Below are 16,087 nucleotides of genomic sequence, written 5' to 3'. Positions count from 1 at the left end.
AAACAATCACACAGTGAGAAGACACCAAAGAGAGTTTCCAGAACACAAAGGGCAGACAGCACAGACAGTGAGGGTTAAGACTGGATGAAGCTACAGAACTACATCCTGTCAGTGTGCTCGGGCCAGATTCCTAGTGAAGGATTTTCAGTTCTGGAGCATGTGTTTTCCCTGCAAGTCTTAGAGTACAAGGCCTGTTCTCTTCCCCATCCCAAGCTTTGTTTTAGGGGCCAGAAGTAGGATGACTGCACATGCTGGCAAACTGGGGAAATGTCTCTCTTGATTAACTGACTGAACGGAAAATATTACCAGTAGAACAAACTATATGACTTTTAGAATTCACTAAGATTTATTTTGCTTTCTGATGCTTGCCATAGCTCCTCTTGCAAGCTGTTTTTCTCTAATGATCCGGTGAAGATCGTAAAGGCGAAAGGCCAGTACATGTATGATGAGAATGGAAGACAATACCTTGACTGCATAAACAACGTTGCTCATGGTAAGTTAAGTCATGTTATTTGACACCATGCTTTTCTAAGCAGAACAAGGAACAATCAGTACTTTTTATCACTGTTGCATTGTGTTAGGGGAGGGACTGTTTAACTGGAAAAGTGGAATAAACCTCTCTTGAGCCTATAGTTTGGGAAATGACAGTTCATATTTGGATTTCTGTGTGCATGATGTGCTTTCCAGACTTGCTTCCTATTCTGTCTTCCTAGAAACATACTTATCTAAAATTTACAGATTTTTTTTTTTTTCATGAAAGCTCAAGTTAAGCACCTAACAAACAGCTTGACAGTTTGTTGTATTTGTCAGAGTTACTGCTAAGGGTACAGTCACAGGACCACTGCTCAGTGGTGGTGCCGTGTTTGAGTATTATGAAGAAGCTGCTGGTTTCTTACAGTAGTTGAAATCTCTCTAACCAGTCAGTGCTGTCACTAACACCCTAGCAGGGATAATAACTCTTTGATGGTAAAACTTATCTGCACATAGCCAACCCCCTACCTAAATTATTCAAATGTCTAAATCCAAATACTAAGTTAGACACTATTTGTTTTAACGTATCAATTTCCAGTATTGAACTACAAACTATAAATTAACAGGCAATTTCAAACTTTCTGAGCAAAAAAGAAAGTTGTGACAGGTTTTAAGGCATATCAACATTGTATTCTGCTGACAAAATCATTAATGCCCCACTGATAAAATATTATCAGTGCTGATAGCTCTGTACTAACAAATATAAGCGTTAAGTCAGTATGCATTTGTTAATGAACACCATGCATAATATGGAAGAGCTCTCAAACCACTCTCCACACTCTCTTGCAGTTGGACATTGTCACCCTGAGATAGTAAAAGCAGCCCATGAACAAAATCAACTGTTAAATACAAATTCTCGTTATCTTCACGACAACTTGGTCGATTATGCAGAGAGACTTTCAAAAACACTACCTGAGAAGTTATGCATCTTTTATTTTTTGAATTCTGGGTAAGTCAGTCAGGTATATTAGAACTGATACTGTGTTTTCACAAGTTATATACAGACAAGTAAAATACTTCATTATGAATAGCCAACTGCATGATCTGGCAGATGACTAGATACTGACCAAAAACATGGTTTGAGGTTTTTGTTTTTGAAGAAACTGTGATCCTGTTTAGAACTTCAGTGATTCTACAGTTCACATTTAGCAAGCTCTCTATCAGGAAAATAAACTAGCACTTTATTTAAGAAGTGTTTTACTCTGTTTATAAGGCCTTGGACTACAAAACATTAATGTAAACATTTACTGTGTTAGTTTCTGGTTTTACTTGTCTTCTGAACTCAGAATTACTTCTAGTATCAAAATTCACTGTAACAATGCATATTTCTGCTTGAGATGGGGGCTGTGTTCCCAAGCAAATAACAGCTAAAAAAAAACCCAAACCTGTTTACAAAGTAGTTTCTGTACTCCAGCTTTTTAAGACAGGTTCTGTTCTGGTGAACAGTCCTACCTAAAGAGTGCCAATTACTAACAGATCCATGAGTAACATGTATCAAGTTCTGTCTGTTCTCTGCACACACAAACAGCACTGCAAGGGAGGTCAGAATTTCAAACTTGAAACACTGATGAATTTTTCAATTGTAGATCTGAAGCCAACGATCTTGCCCTAAGATTGGCACGACAGTATACAAAACATGAAGATGTTATAGTTTTAGACCAGTAAGTATATCTGCAATTTCATCTACTGTGGGGTACAAGGCTCAGTTTTGGTCTGTGGTCAGAGCATTTCTGAAAACCTGTTGTATTAGAAAGACCGTAATCAGGAAGTTGAGAGAAGTAATTTTTCCCCTCTGTTCAGTATTTGTGAGACCAGCCCAGAGAACTGTGTCCAGGTTGGGCGCTCTGGTAGCCAACAGATGTCAACATGCTGGGAGGAAGCCAGCAGTGGCCTGCCACGATGGTAGGGAGCCATAAGATGTTAGGAAAATCAGATTTGTTCACCTGTAAGAGACAGCTGGAGGGAGATCTTACTATAGCTACAAATGTCTAATGGGAAGGAGCCAGGCCTGAAGATGTATGGTAATAGGAAAAAAGACAATGGGTGTTAAGTTGAAACCCAAGGAATTCTAATGAGACATAGGGGAAAAACTCTTTCACCATCAAGGTAGTCAAATATTAGAACAGGATGCCTAGAGAGCCTGGAAACCCCATCATTGGAGTATAGTCAGAAGTAGGCCAGACATGTCCCTTCCAGCTGTTCTGCAGTCTTGTAATACTGCTCTCACAACTGACTGACTTACACTGCTGTGATTCTAGTCACCAGCCCCGGCAAACCAGTGGCAAGGAATACTGTCCCGCTGCATCCCCTATATTCAGATGTGCAAAACAATCCAAATACTACTAAGCTGATTGATAGAAGTCTCAGAGCTTTTCTCAGCCTAAGTGTGACTGTATTCCCACCAGGTGACAGAGCCTAGCTACTCTTTAGCTATCAGTAATGCTAATCCTAAAGAACTCTTGATGCTGAGGAAATCACTGTTTAGCTCTGCTAATTGTTTTTTAAGTGCTTACCATGGACATCTGACATCCTTGATTGACATAAGCCCATATAAATTCAGAAATCTAGAAGGACAAAAGGAATGGGTCCACGTGGTATGTACTCCAGCCTTTACAGGCTATCAGCTACTTGTAAATCTAATTAAGTTTTATTTATGATATACTGAATATAGGATACTGTTCCTTTGCATAGGCTCCTGTTCCAGACACATACAGAGGACTTTATAGAGAAGACCATGAAGATTCAGCAACAGCCTACGCTAATGAAGTGAAAAATATTATTGAGCAAGCACATAAGAGAGGCAGAAAGGTAAGCAGTGATTTCCTTAACCATTTGTCTTGCCTTAGAAATGACTGTGGCTGACTGTCAGTGCCATTCAGGATTACTGAACAAAAGGTATGGACTTGTCCAAAAAAAAAAAAACCCACACAGAAAACCAACACATAATAATGCAAGAACCATCTAATTACAAAGCACTTGCTAATTCTTAACACCATTTCCCCAACTTTCTGTATTGTGTTCAAAACATTACACACTACATATGTTTCAGATTGCTGCATTTTTTGTTGAATCTCTGCCAAGCGTGGGTGGTCAAATCATTCCACCAGCAGGCTATTTTCAGAAGGTTGCAGAGTAAGTGGTCATTCATTATCTTAACTTTTTTAATTTAACATACTTGCTAAATACACATGATAAGACAATTGCTGTGCCTGCTGTAGACTATGGCTTGGTAGGCAGGAAATAGCCTGTGCCTTCATGTTAGCATATAAACTTTGTATGGGCAAAGACCTGTTTTTAAACACATGGTATAGAATATAGGCCTGTACAAGTCTGCTTCCTGGAAGTTTGCAAAGTAATGCTTTCTGCATGCCCTTAAACAGTAAATATTAGGTTCTGTTTTCTCTTAAGAGACAATAAAATCTGTTACGTTACAGGCATATGCACAAGGCAGGAGGTGTATTTATTGCTGACGAAATCCAAGTTGGCTTTGGCAGAGTTGGCAAGCACTTCTGGGCATTCCAGCTTCAAGGGGAAGATTTTATACCTGATATTGTCACTATGGGGAAACCAATAGGAAATGGGCACCCTATTGCCTGTGTAGCAACAACAAAAGAAATTGCAGAGGCCTTTGCAGCCACAGGAGTAGAGTATTTTAATACAGTAAGTAAAAAGTTGACCAAACTGTCCTTCTCTACAGGAGTCTATGTAATAAAAATGCTGCATGATTATCTAACTTTAATAATCTCTATCACACAGACAATTATTTTATACATTATTTGTATATTTCTAGTATATAACTGTTCGTTTACTGGCTTCACCTGATACAAATGGCAGTATGCTCATTGTATTACTAAGGCTACACTTTCAGTGTACGAGACTGCATCTTTCTTCCTCTTTCCTGAGCTCAGTTTGGAGGAAACCCTGTTTCATGCGCAATTGGATTAGCTGTGTTAGATGTGATTGAGAAGGAACACCTCCAGGCTCATGCCACAGAAGTAGGCAACTTCTTGATGAAGCTACTCAAGGAGCAGAAAGTCAAGCATCCCATCATAGGTGATGTCAGGTACCAGTGCCACCTTTACATTTCTAGCTGCTTTTTGTTTGGTTCAAACAACTCAATCCACCTGATGTAAGAAAATCATTAAATTTGTGTTTTCAGCAAAAATCAAAAGCCTGCTGCACATTAGATTAAAACAAACTTAAGCTTATCAAAAGTCTGATATACTTTGCCACTCTAGGCCAGTACTTTTTTTTATTGATTTATTAGTTGCTAAAGGAATTGGCTTTCCTGTTTGAACTCTTACTTCAAGTGCAAAGAACAAAATTAATGAGCTGCATGGAAAATATGTTTTAACACCATGTCCTGTGCTGGCATTCTGAGCAGATAAAAGTCTATATAGTATTACTACATTTCTTCAGAACAGCAATACCTTTTTCCATCACTAGCCAAATATAAGGTAATTCTCATGCAGTAGAAGTTTGGTCTCACAAAAACCTTTCTCAATTTTTTAGTTCACTTGCAGTTCCTTCCTCTGACACAGATTGACTATTTTTATCTCTTTTAAAGGGGTTCTGGCTTATTCATTGGAGTGGACTTAATCAAGGATCACACAGAAAGGACCCCTGCCACAGCAGCAGCAGAGTATTTAATAACAAGGTACAATCATGTCCTTCCTCAGTGTGTGAGGCAAGCACACAATTACAAAGTAACTTGCCACTCAGTAGTTGTTAAAATACAGCCAACTAGCAGAAAAAGAAACCAGTCAGTGCAGAAAGGCATTGTCTGGACCTGCATGCTGGTGCTTGTAACTTTTTTCTGCACAGCATGCAAAGGTAAACATAATTCTTTGTTACTGCTCTTTCCAGACTTAAGGAAGAATATATTCTACTGAGTACAGATGGGCCGGGAAGAAATGTGCTAAAATTCAAGCCCCCAATGTGCTTCAGTATGAAGGATGCAAAATTTGTGGTGGACACAATTGACAAACTACTAACAGGTAGTACAGATCAAAACTGCCTTATACAGGGGTTGCTGTTGGACCACCTTAAAGTCAGTGCTAAGTCTGCTTTTCAGAAGTGCTAAAATAGAACCAAGATGGTAGATGCTGTCTCATTAGTCTTCGTCAATGCAAGTTTAGTCTTCACTTCTAAATTACTCTGTTTTAAAGTTCTCTGACAAAACCATTTACTCCACAGAAGCATATGCCTTTTAAAATAGCAGTGCTTTGGCAGAGGTTCAAGTGTTCACCTGTCTGAACAAGGGGGAGCAGTAAAAGCTGTCCAAATTTCATTCTTGACAGCCATAATCTGTATGAGTTTGCTAAATTGTTAATTATTCTCTCTCCAGATATGGAAAAAGAATGTCTGAACAAATAGAAAACATCGAGTTGTTCTACCTGAGCAGGTATTTATTTATATTCACTCTCTATTATTTAAAAGCCAAGGTTCCTAAACATCACTTCACAAACATTGTCACTGCCAGTAGAACAGTTTACTCAGAGAGATGCTTTTACTTGAAATTAGTTTGCAGGAATCTCTGGCTATCTAGAAGCAGGGGCCAGACTTGGGTCTATCTATCTGGCATTCACAGCTACCTTCTATCGGAGTCTCACACTTCTAGTAACACTATAGGCATTCACTTGTTTGCATGCTGGGTCCAACATGCCCCAGAAATGCCTACCACTAGAGCATGCTGCGTTTGTTTGGGAAGCCTTAAGAGTGACTGGGTCTAACCCTTGACATGCAAATGACATGCACATCAAGACAAAAACATAGCTTTTATGCTAGCTGCTCAGCACTTTAAAGATTCCAGAAAAGTTTATGCAGCTGCATAACTACTTCTCAGCTTATCTCCCCTTAACCACGCTTAAGGGCAAGAGCACTGTACGTTCTCCATGCCACAATTAGGGGACGTCCACTTATGCTAACCACTTTATGAAGAGCTATAAACAGTACCTTTACTACTATAGCTCCTGTTTTACTTAACATTTGCCTTTGAAATAGGATTGCCTTCTGTTCTCTTGAGCATTTTTGACTACTTCATAGGTTCTCTTGAGCATTTTTGACTACTTCATAGGATCATTTCAGGTTCATGGCTGTTATCTCATGCTTAAGTACCCATTTACCCCTATACTCAGAAGTTTGTGGACATCAGTAAGACCAAGCCTGGAAAACCTCAGTAACTGTTGAGGTTCCCCTCTACAGCTTGCAGCAACTCATTTTGCCACACACTCACGAGCACAGTGTACACTTCCAGTTAACACATCAATGACACCACCCTTTGGTACAGTTAGTACTTTTCTTCAACCTACTCTGACTAAAAGACAACCAAGTGCCCAGTAAAGCTCTAGGCACCTGGAGAGAAATGCACCTCAGTGTAAGCCTTTGTGGCCTCAACCACCATACTAGATTCACAGTGCTCTGGCTCTGAGCTAAGGAGAAATATGCTTTTAGTTCAGTGAAATACTAGTATAGCAGGCACAAGAAAAATGTGTTAATATTTTATTTAGCAAACTTATGGAAAGACATACAGCTGTTTGTTCTACTTATTCTTGAGAACAGAAAGATTACTCAACAGTGCCAGTGTAACTTAGAGACCTAATGACTTCACGTGCTTGCCTGCAATCTGAACTAAGCAAGAAAAAATGCCTTTATTTTCTACAGGAAACCAAGAATGCACAAAGCCTCTTACCAAGTACAGTATTAGTATGACACTTACATATAATGTAAGCAAAAAATGAGGCAATGAAGTAGATTCCTTTTAATAATGCTTTTGCCAAAAAAAAAGTAACATTATTTTCTTTCCATAGGTTTCAAACAATGTTCAAGATCTACTACTAAGAAACATTATTCTACTATAACACACATTTAATCTTCATCCTAGCATGTCTTAGACCAGATAAGTTGCCTTTGATTTTACTACTTTCAGTTATCTTGTTATTAGTAAAAGCTTTAAGATAAATAAATTTTACAAGAGCTTGTTTCAACTTTGTCAGAAGTATGGAATTGGCTTTTATTTAAAACAGCATATCTAAACTTGATTAAAGGAATTTATTTCTAGTAGCTATTATAAACTACATTTTCTAAATTCATGCTCTTTCAGGTTATGACTTTTTGAAAATTAAGATGAGCCAATGGGTTCTTTTTTTTTTTTTTTACACCTGCTGCTACCTATGCAAATGCCATTCTAGCTGCCAGTACACCCAGTCCTTTCCAGGGTCCTTTGACCAGTTTCAGTAGCCGGTTTCATAGCAAGGTCCCTAAGTAGTACTATATTCAACAAACTGTCTCAGTGACTGGATTGCAGTCCCAAATTCCTAACACCAAATGCATGAGGAACAGAGACAGCCAAGGGCCACGGCTCCCAATCCACTTCTTATGAAATATTCTGTCCTCAAGAAATATCCAAGTAGGATTGGTAAATTAAGAAGAGTACATTACAGCCATAAGCAACAACCTTGTGTACAAACCCTTGCTTTCACCCAGCAATTACATGTTCTTTGTATCACAAACTTTTCATGCAAAGAAGAAAGGGAAAGCCAGCTCTGCATTTAAGTACCAGTATCCTCAGTTTCTCCTTAAGGCCACATCACCTGTCAAGGAAGCATTACCCAAGAACCTACTTCCAAAAAAACAAAACACAGCCAGCTAACTAACTATTGCTAATACCCTAGAGCCAGAAGTACTGAAGCAGTATGGTCCTGACACTATGCAAATTCCCTGTTGGAAGGCAAACTTTAGAAAAATACTCTGCTACCCCTTATTTCATACAAAAACAAGTAAAAGTATGCAATGAAAAGCATTTCAATTTTAATCTTGAGACAGTAATCCCTTTAAATACTGTACTCATTTGTTTGTGGTGTGCAAATTTTTTTATTTGCAAGTAAGTTGTGCATTCAGTTACATAGTCCAGCTGTAAAGTTGTCATGTCAACTATCAGATTTAAAATCTGATTCATCTTTTTAATACTCAAGATTTCCACTTAACCCCAAAAGTCTTACAGACTCCTAACTTTACAGCAAGCTTTCTTTTCATGGACAGCCAGCAGGGAGCAGCATATTACAGTGCATCTCTTGTTAAAAAATTAAAAGGTCACTAGTAAAATCTGTTTATGTCTTAGTTGCTCGGTTTGATTCCACTTCTGGTTCCCATTTGAACAAATAAGATTTGTTACAAGAAACAAAGGGTCAGATTTTCACTTTTAAAGCTAAGTAAGTAATAAAAATTCAAAATTGATTACGAAGTTTATTTTGTGCAGCAGCACTTTTATAAATGTGAGATTGGGAGTACTCTGCAGCAAGACAGGCAAATTGCATGTTACTGTCTTAAAAGAGTAATAAACCAGTCAAAAAAGGAAACCGTATTTCTAGCTGGTCACTCATCTCTAGAGAAAGAGCTGCCTCTTTAAAGGCAGCTTTTTTGTTTTTCCTCCCACAACTTTAGTGGAAGTTCTTTAGCCTGTTTTTGATACACATAAAGGCTGCAAAAATTCAGACTTTGAATTGGTAATTTAATGTCTAACCTGTCTTTCAAGAACTTGTAGAAAAGTCTCAGACTCAAGACAGTGAAACATGAAGGAAGTGCAACTAGATTCTGGCACACCTCTTGTTAGCTTCCTCCTGCCATGCTGTCTAGACTGCCAAGCCCTACCTGAAACCTATGCCTCTGGCTTCTCCTAGCAGAGCCCTACAATGCAGACACTAACACAGTTATGCTGAGCCTCTGTGCTTGGCTAGAACATAAGCCACTAGCACGCCAGCACAGCCTCCACAACAGCTGAGGCTTTCCGCCCAAGTTCTCTTCCATAACCTCCAGGCAGAAGTGACTGCCATTTAACTGCAAGTGAGCACAACTACCCATACAGCCTTCTAGTTTAAAGATTAAAAACATTTAAGCACAACTCTTCATCTATCAAGGTACTGCCATGTACTAAGTTCTGGGAACAGTATACTGGCATTTTACTAATACGTAAGCTGAAGAATGGCACAAGACACTAGATTACGCCTTTTTTATTTCAAAAGCTAGGATAGCTTCAATATCCATGTCATGGTGAATCAGAACACATGTAAAATACCTTACAATACATTAGATTCCAAAAAGGTACCAAAAAGTACAGTAAAATTAACACTTCCATTACAGGAAATGTATGACACAAAAACAATACAAAATAAAAAGGTGGAAAGTGACACTGGTTCCCTAAGATGCATCTCATTCTGTACAACTGGAGTAATGCAGAGTCCATAGTTAACTCCAAGAGGCAGTCCCTAGATGCAGAGCTGCAGCTTTAAGCAGACCCTCAAAATCAGTTTCAGTTTAACCTATTAATAAAATCATTAATTAATATCTTCAGCAAGGCTGAAATTTACACACCACACTGTCTAGACAACTAGTTATCTGTAAGTATTAAACATGTAAAACATTTCCAGGGAGCTCTTCCAAGTAGGATAAGATGCACATTTAACAGGCCATAGAAATTTATTGTAAAGTTAAATTTGGTACAGAACTGAAATATCCATCTACAGCATTGTATACAAAACCTATGCAGTCATTTTCCAAAAGAGACCATGCCACTGCATACCTGAATAAGTTTGATCAATATGGCTTGTAGTTATTCTGATGACCACCACGTCTTGGTGTCTTCCCATAATTTGCACTGCCTTGACCTATGAACAAGAGAACAAATGCATTAAACTGCTAATTAGTTACGCTTGCTTATACCCAATACAGTTCTCTTTACTTACTGTAATCATAGCCTGGTCCATATCCATAATACCCATATCCTGAATAATCATAGCCTCCATAGCCACCATAACCTTGCTGATAGCCGTATCCTTGATTCCCATAACCCTGGTTCCAGTAATTGCCATAACCTTGATTCCAATTTTGACTTTGAGCTATAGAAGGGAAAACCATCCACAAAATCCCATTTTAGTACACACAACTTATTTAGAATGTGTCCATACTAAAGTAGTGCGTGTAGTACTTACCGCCGCCTCTTCCACCTCTGCCTCTTCCTCCATAGCTACCTCTTCCTCCACCACTACTGAACTGTTGCTGCTGGTATACTTCTTTTGGCTGTGCTACCTTAATCTCGCACTGAAAATAAAAAACAAGGAAGAGTATGTATACGGTCTTACAGCAGCACCACCCAAACTAACCAGCTAGGAAAGCCTGAGGTTACTCTAGAGGCAAAGGAGGTATACATGCAGTGCTCCATCATGTAACCAGGACTAATGCACATCCAGAAGCACCTGATTTATTGTGCCACCCAGGCAAAGGTAAGTCACTGTTGGCCATTCAAAGCAGGCCACTGCTTTCAGAGTATTTTACACTGCCTATTCCCTACCACCAGCTTCCCCATGGAAGAGAAAGGTTAGTCATTATTGTCTGTTCAAAGCAGACCACTGCTTTCAGAGTGTTTTAATACTGCCTGTTCTCTACTATCGACTCCCCCATTGAAAAGGTGCTTCAGGCCACACAGCATAGCCACTGCTCCTGTAGGAGCCACAAGGCTGCCCTCTACCCCGGGCACAACCTCCAAGATGAGGCTGTTGCTATTGGACTTCACCTGAGCTGCACTGAATGAACAAGGCTCTGAAAAATGCACTGTAATCAGTCCTCCTGGCAGCCTTCATACACTCCATACACTGAGCATCTGTGTTGGACCGTAAGGTACACTTACCAACACTTGAAATCATCATTTAGCAAATACTAAGAACAGCTAAAAAACAACCAGAACTGACATTTCCAAGACAGGTTCCCAAGCTGCAGTTCAAGCTGTCAGCCAGCTTCCTAGTTCCTGAATCTGTGCACAGCCAGAGATGAAAGCTGCTGCTGCTGTGAAAGGAACAACTCCCTGTGATAGCAGAACCTGAGCAAGCCTGGCATGGGGTTCTTCACAGCAGAGCTTTAAGATAACCTGCTCTTTTTTTATTACTATGACACAAAACCAGGCTGTATTATGAGATACAGAGACATGATTTCTCAACTCCCTTTGCACGTAAGCATTCATCTCTCCTGAAAACAAACTTTATTGCTAGCTATAATGTCTTGACAATACCAGTGCATTAGGTTTGCTAAAGTTTATTCCGTGCTGTCAAGACCAGTCTTAAAACTAAGTCCAATCTAAGTCACTGTGTCAGACAGTATGACCAGATCTCTTAACAGGGCTTTGAAGTTAGTGTATGGTCAGCATTGGCCATGGAGCAAGGGAAGAGGGACAGCCCCAGCCAGCACACATTATTTGCCTCCAGTCCTCTTCTCATTAGCTTAACACATGAGCCTCTATTAGCTATTCCCACGAATGAGCACTGTCAGCTGTTCAGAGCTCCTCACACCAATTTTACAGTAGTCCACGTAAACCAGCTGACCAGCTACAAGTTGCCATAAGCATACATTTACTCTCTGCATCCCTTGTATTGGGTTTACGTGACAAGGTTTTGGTAGCAGGGAGGGCCGCAGGACAGAAGACAGCAGAAAATGCCCCCATGTCAGACAGAGCCAGTTTTCAGCCAGCTGCTTACAAAGTTAATGTCTGTAAGCCTTGAATTTATGTAGGTGCTCTATGCTCAAAATAGACATGTATCTGTTCAAATGGCTTATATTGCTAGACTGATAGATAAATAAGCCAGTTTTTCCACATGTGTTTAATGAATGCAATTAGATACTTTACATACAGAAGTCCCTAGAACATAGCAAGTATTAAAGCCACAATTATTGGCAAAGAACCTTGGTAGCCTCTGCACCTGAAGTTATGGCCAAAAAAATCCTGTGGTAAATTGCAACCTGTCCTTATCATAATTTGGGTACCTTGAAATCAGAGGTCTACAAAATCCCTTTCAGATTATACATGTAGAGGTATTACACATAACTTGTACAAAAAATTGCAAGTCAAAGTTTCTACCTTGCTTCCACTGACGTTATGGAATTTCTTCTCCAAAACCTTCTTCACTGGATCCTCTTCCTTGAAAGTGATGAACACAAATCCCCTCCTCTTGTTGGTCTTTGGATCCATTGGAAGTTCAATTGCTTCAATCTGAAGACATGAAATACTACTTTCAGACTTGTATTTTAGCAGAACAGTTAAATGCATGGCATTTGGGATGGGAAACTCACTTTCCGTTTTACTATCTATGCATATTATGCAACACTAAATTTGCCATATTCTTTCTATACTAACACCGGCTTTCAGACCAGGTTTCAATTTTACAACTCTTCAAAACAATTTTAATTCAAACCGTTTTATCTGACATTAAAGACAAGGGTATCTAACTAGCAGTGGAAGGATCTAGTGCAGTATGTGCCTTCCTTGCTTTCAAGATGGGAAACCTCTGGATCAGTTATGGAAGGCTTGATACATCTGAAGTTAAGTTGCAACTTATTAGTAAACTGAACAGCAACTGGAGACAGTATGTTTCAGTGTTTAGTAAGATAACATTACACACCTCTCCAAACTCTCCGAAGTATTCCCTGATTTTCTCTTCTGTGGCTTCTGGGTTTAGTCCACCAACAAATATTTTCTTCACTGGATCCTTTTTCATTGCCATGGCCTTCTTGGGGTCAATTAGTCGTCCATCTAGCCTGTGCTCTTTCTGTTCCAGAACCTGAAAGATAGTTTGATAGGATTAACTCAGGCTGAAAAGTTTCCCCTAGAAGTCAAGAATCTGAAATATGAAGCTTAAATTCACCTTTTCAACACTCCCAGGTTCTTTGAAGAGAATAAATCCAAAGCCTCTGGATCTTCCTGTGTTAGGGTCCATCTTTATCGTACAGTCAGTTACCTCACCAAATTTGGTGAAGTAATCTTTCAAGTCTTTTTTGCTTGTATCCCAGCTGAGGCCGCCAACGAACATCTTCCTGAAATTTCAAAGAGGTAAGAGCTATTAAGACTCAGGAAGTACCACAGAAAAGCACATGCAGCAAAATCCTCACAGTGGTACACACCTCAGCAGCATTGTCAGAAACAGGACCAACTGTCGAAAGTTAAAACACTTTTGCATCTTGTCAAAAGCTAGTGATACTACAGGAGTGCACAAGGGTGGGTTCCCCCCCTTTGAGGGAATGACACAATGCACCCTGAAGTTTATTACAGGTTATAAAAAACAGTGAAATTGCCTAAAATATTCCGCACCAGTAACTTATGTTCTTTCAACAGTATTGTTATTTGCAACAAAGCAGTATTGACTATCAAGTACTGCCAACTCGTTTTTTTTTTTTCCAAAGAACCTAGGATCATTCCTACTGCTTTGAAAGCATTCAGGATAGAATAAGGCATCAAAAGCAAAGTCCCTGACCTTCTTTAGAATTTGGACAAATGGCTGTAAAAATTTTAGTCTTAAGAACGAGCTGCGAAATTTAAACTAGGTATCTATGACCTCCAAGAACAGTCACATAGAACAGATGGGACTTTGAACCTGCCTTAACTACTACGTTGTGCACTTCTTCCTGCTTAGTTACTGAATCTAGTTCTATCTTCATCAGTACTACAGGAGTACATCCACTATTAGTCTTCACTTTCATGAAGGGCCAATCCAGTACTTCCCTGCCCACTTTCCCACACAAAATATCCTCTGAAGCATCTCAAAGAACTAAATATTAGTGAAGCATAATACAGAAGTGAAGCTAAAAACCAAAAAACTTAGATCAGTCAATAACACACTTTTCAAATGCCTCACTTCAAATGAAAACATTAATAACATAGCTATATTTTCTATTTTCAGAGTTTCCAAGGTAACAAGCTAAGCTTTTAAAAACATTCAAGCCTTTTTGTCTATCAACTAAAGCAGTTTAAGTTGTCATTACTCTGTTTAGAGGCAACCTAGATTTGGCACTAGAAGCTAGCAGCACTTTAGAAACTAGATTATGTTTAAATAAAATTGTTTTTTGGTGTTTATGCATAACTTTAATTTGCTAGAACTAGCATCCATTTGTGTTCAAAACTTAACATGAGGAAAAACCTGTATGTCCTTCTTTTGTTTTTTCTTCCTTAAACTAGATGAAACCACATCCTTTGTAAGCTAAACACTCGGAGTTTTTTTGGTTTTGTTTTCCAGAAAAATCAAGCTGTGTACACTTCAACTTGACAAGTGCAGCTTGATACATACAGTCCAAGTAGCCTGTGTGCTTCCTGCAGCTATTACAGAAAAGGCCTTACAAAGTTTACTAAAAACCTTTCACTGACAGGTGAAAGAAAGGTAACCTGATGGATTCCTTCCCATCACAACAGCTTACTGACCAAGCACAACTGCTATAAACTGTACCGACTTGACAGTGGTTTGCCATAGCATACCCTGCCATCGTTGACCACACTTACAGAGTGATCAAGAGAAATTCAGCGGTTAGGGGGTGACAGGAATTTGTCTGGAGGCAACCTGCTTTATGCAGTCGGGTTGGGGCTGTGGTACACTCACAGATATTGCCACATGCTAACTTCAACTCTTACCACAGCATTAGATACTACACTTTGTAATCTGCAGTCCTTTGTTTTGTAATTGGAATGATTGATACCTACATATATTTAAGTAACACAATACAGAGCTTTTGAAATTAAGACCAAATTTGGCTTTGCCTTCAGAGTCCACACAAACTAGACAATTGCATTCCTAACATGTAGTTTTCTTCATCCTGAGCATATTAGTGCAGCTAAATCAAAGCATGTTTCAGCTCTTAACCAAATACTCCAGAGTCAGCACCCTGAACTCTGCCTTGGACAGCTCTTGTTTTAGCACAGCACTAAATTTTCTACATAGGTCAATCCCTCTAAATAACTGCTTTTCTTCTAAGTTTCATTTCACACGGATTTGGAGATGAAACTTGTCACCTCCTATGTGAGAAAGGGAAGGAGTATCACCCACTTTTCAGGGCAGAATAATAAAACAGTAAAAAGAAAACTTGCACACAGCTAAGAGGCCTCGTTTTCAATCCTTCTAGTATCTGCAAAAGGTACATCCAGCCCCAGCTTACAGAAAACTTGTGCAAGTCTTACTCCTTCCCTTACAGCCAAAATCTATTACACTACTGTGGCTTCAGCTCTCTGTTGAACCTGAGGGATCTGACCCTCTGGTTCAGGGCCCAGGGATAACAAAGGGAGTTCCAATTAAATACACAGAGTAGCTTGAATAACAAAGACCCACTTAAGAAACAGGCCAGTAATTTTCAAGTCAAGCACGTCTACTCATAAACAAACCAAATATGATAGGGGAAAAATGACTGTTTTGTACACAAGGATGCCACTAGCAAAACACAGCGAAACTACACCAAACTCCTCCAGAAATCACCCGTAAGAGGTAAACTGTTTTCTGACAATGCTGCAAAGCGGCACACCAACACCGCACTTGCTGGTTTAAACACACCGCGCATCATCTCAATCGCGCCGTTTTTCTTTTACTCCCTCAAAAAATCCTTCGCTTACCCCGACTAGCTTCCAAAGCTGGGAGATTTTTATTTGCGTTACACAAAATACGATCGCATTTACACCGACGCCGGTGGCGAGCGGTAACGCAAATCTCCCCCAGAAAGTTTGCATCAGCCCTCCCCACCCCCACCCCCCGCCGAAAAC

The 16,087-nt window shown here is 39.5% G+C and overlaps 2 protein-coding genes across 3 annotated transcripts; one reads left to right on the top strand and one right to left on the bottom strand.

Annotated features, from left to right (window-relative positions):
- The first annotated feature begins 267 nt into the window (after positions 1-267).
- PHYKPL (5-phosphohydroxy-L-lysine phospho-lyase) lies at positions 268-5,907 on the top strand. 2 transcript variants are annotated; one of them, XM_010289332.1, is made up of 11 exons: positions 268-493; positions 1,321-1,480; positions 2,118-2,192; positions 3,038-3,125; positions 3,223-3,339; positions 3,581-3,663; positions 3,966-4,191; positions 4,440-4,594; positions 5,099-5,188; positions 5,398-5,528; positions 5,879-5,907. In XM_010289332.1, exons 1-11 carry the CDS (start codon positions 439-441, stop codon positions 5,905-5,907), a joined length of 1,209 nt encoding a protein of 402 aa, XP_010287634.1. In that variant the 5' UTR covers positions 268-438. The 2 variants fall into 2 exon arrangements, with proteins under 2 accessions (XP_010287634.1, XP_010287635.1); XM_010289333.1 differs by lacking the exon at positions 268-493 and having other exon boundaries at positions 1,251-1,480.
- A 3,616-nt stretch (positions 5,908-9,523) lies between these two features.
- Positions 9,524-13,995, bottom strand: HNRNPAB (heterogeneous nuclear ribonucleoprotein A/B). The gene is made up of 7 exons (XM_010289330.1): positions 13,967-13,995; positions 13,218-13,386; positions 12,975-13,133; positions 12,434-12,565; positions 10,518-10,626; positions 10,272-10,424; positions 9,524-10,193 (listed from the first exon to the last, which is right to left on the bottom strand). The coding sequence occupies exons 2-7, from the start codon at positions 13,380-13,382 to the stop codon at positions 10,123-10,125; spliced, it is 789 nt and encodes a 262-aa protein (XP_010287632.1). The 5' UTR covers positions 13,383-13,386; positions 13,967-13,995; the 3' UTR covers positions 9,524-10,122.
- Positions 13,996-16,087: the final 2,092 nt, after the last annotated feature.

The sequence above is a fragment of the Phaethon lepturus genome, unplaced genomic scaffold (genome assembly GCF_000687285.1).
Source record: "Phaethon lepturus isolate BGI_N335 unplaced genomic scaffold, ASM68728v1 scaffold53936, whole genome shotgun sequence".
In the NCBI taxonomy this organism is placed as follows: domain Eukaryota; kingdom Metazoa; phylum Chordata; class Aves; order Phaethontiformes; family Phaethontidae; genus Phaethon; species Phaethon lepturus.
This window is presented reverse-complemented; position numbering and strand designations above follow the sequence as displayed.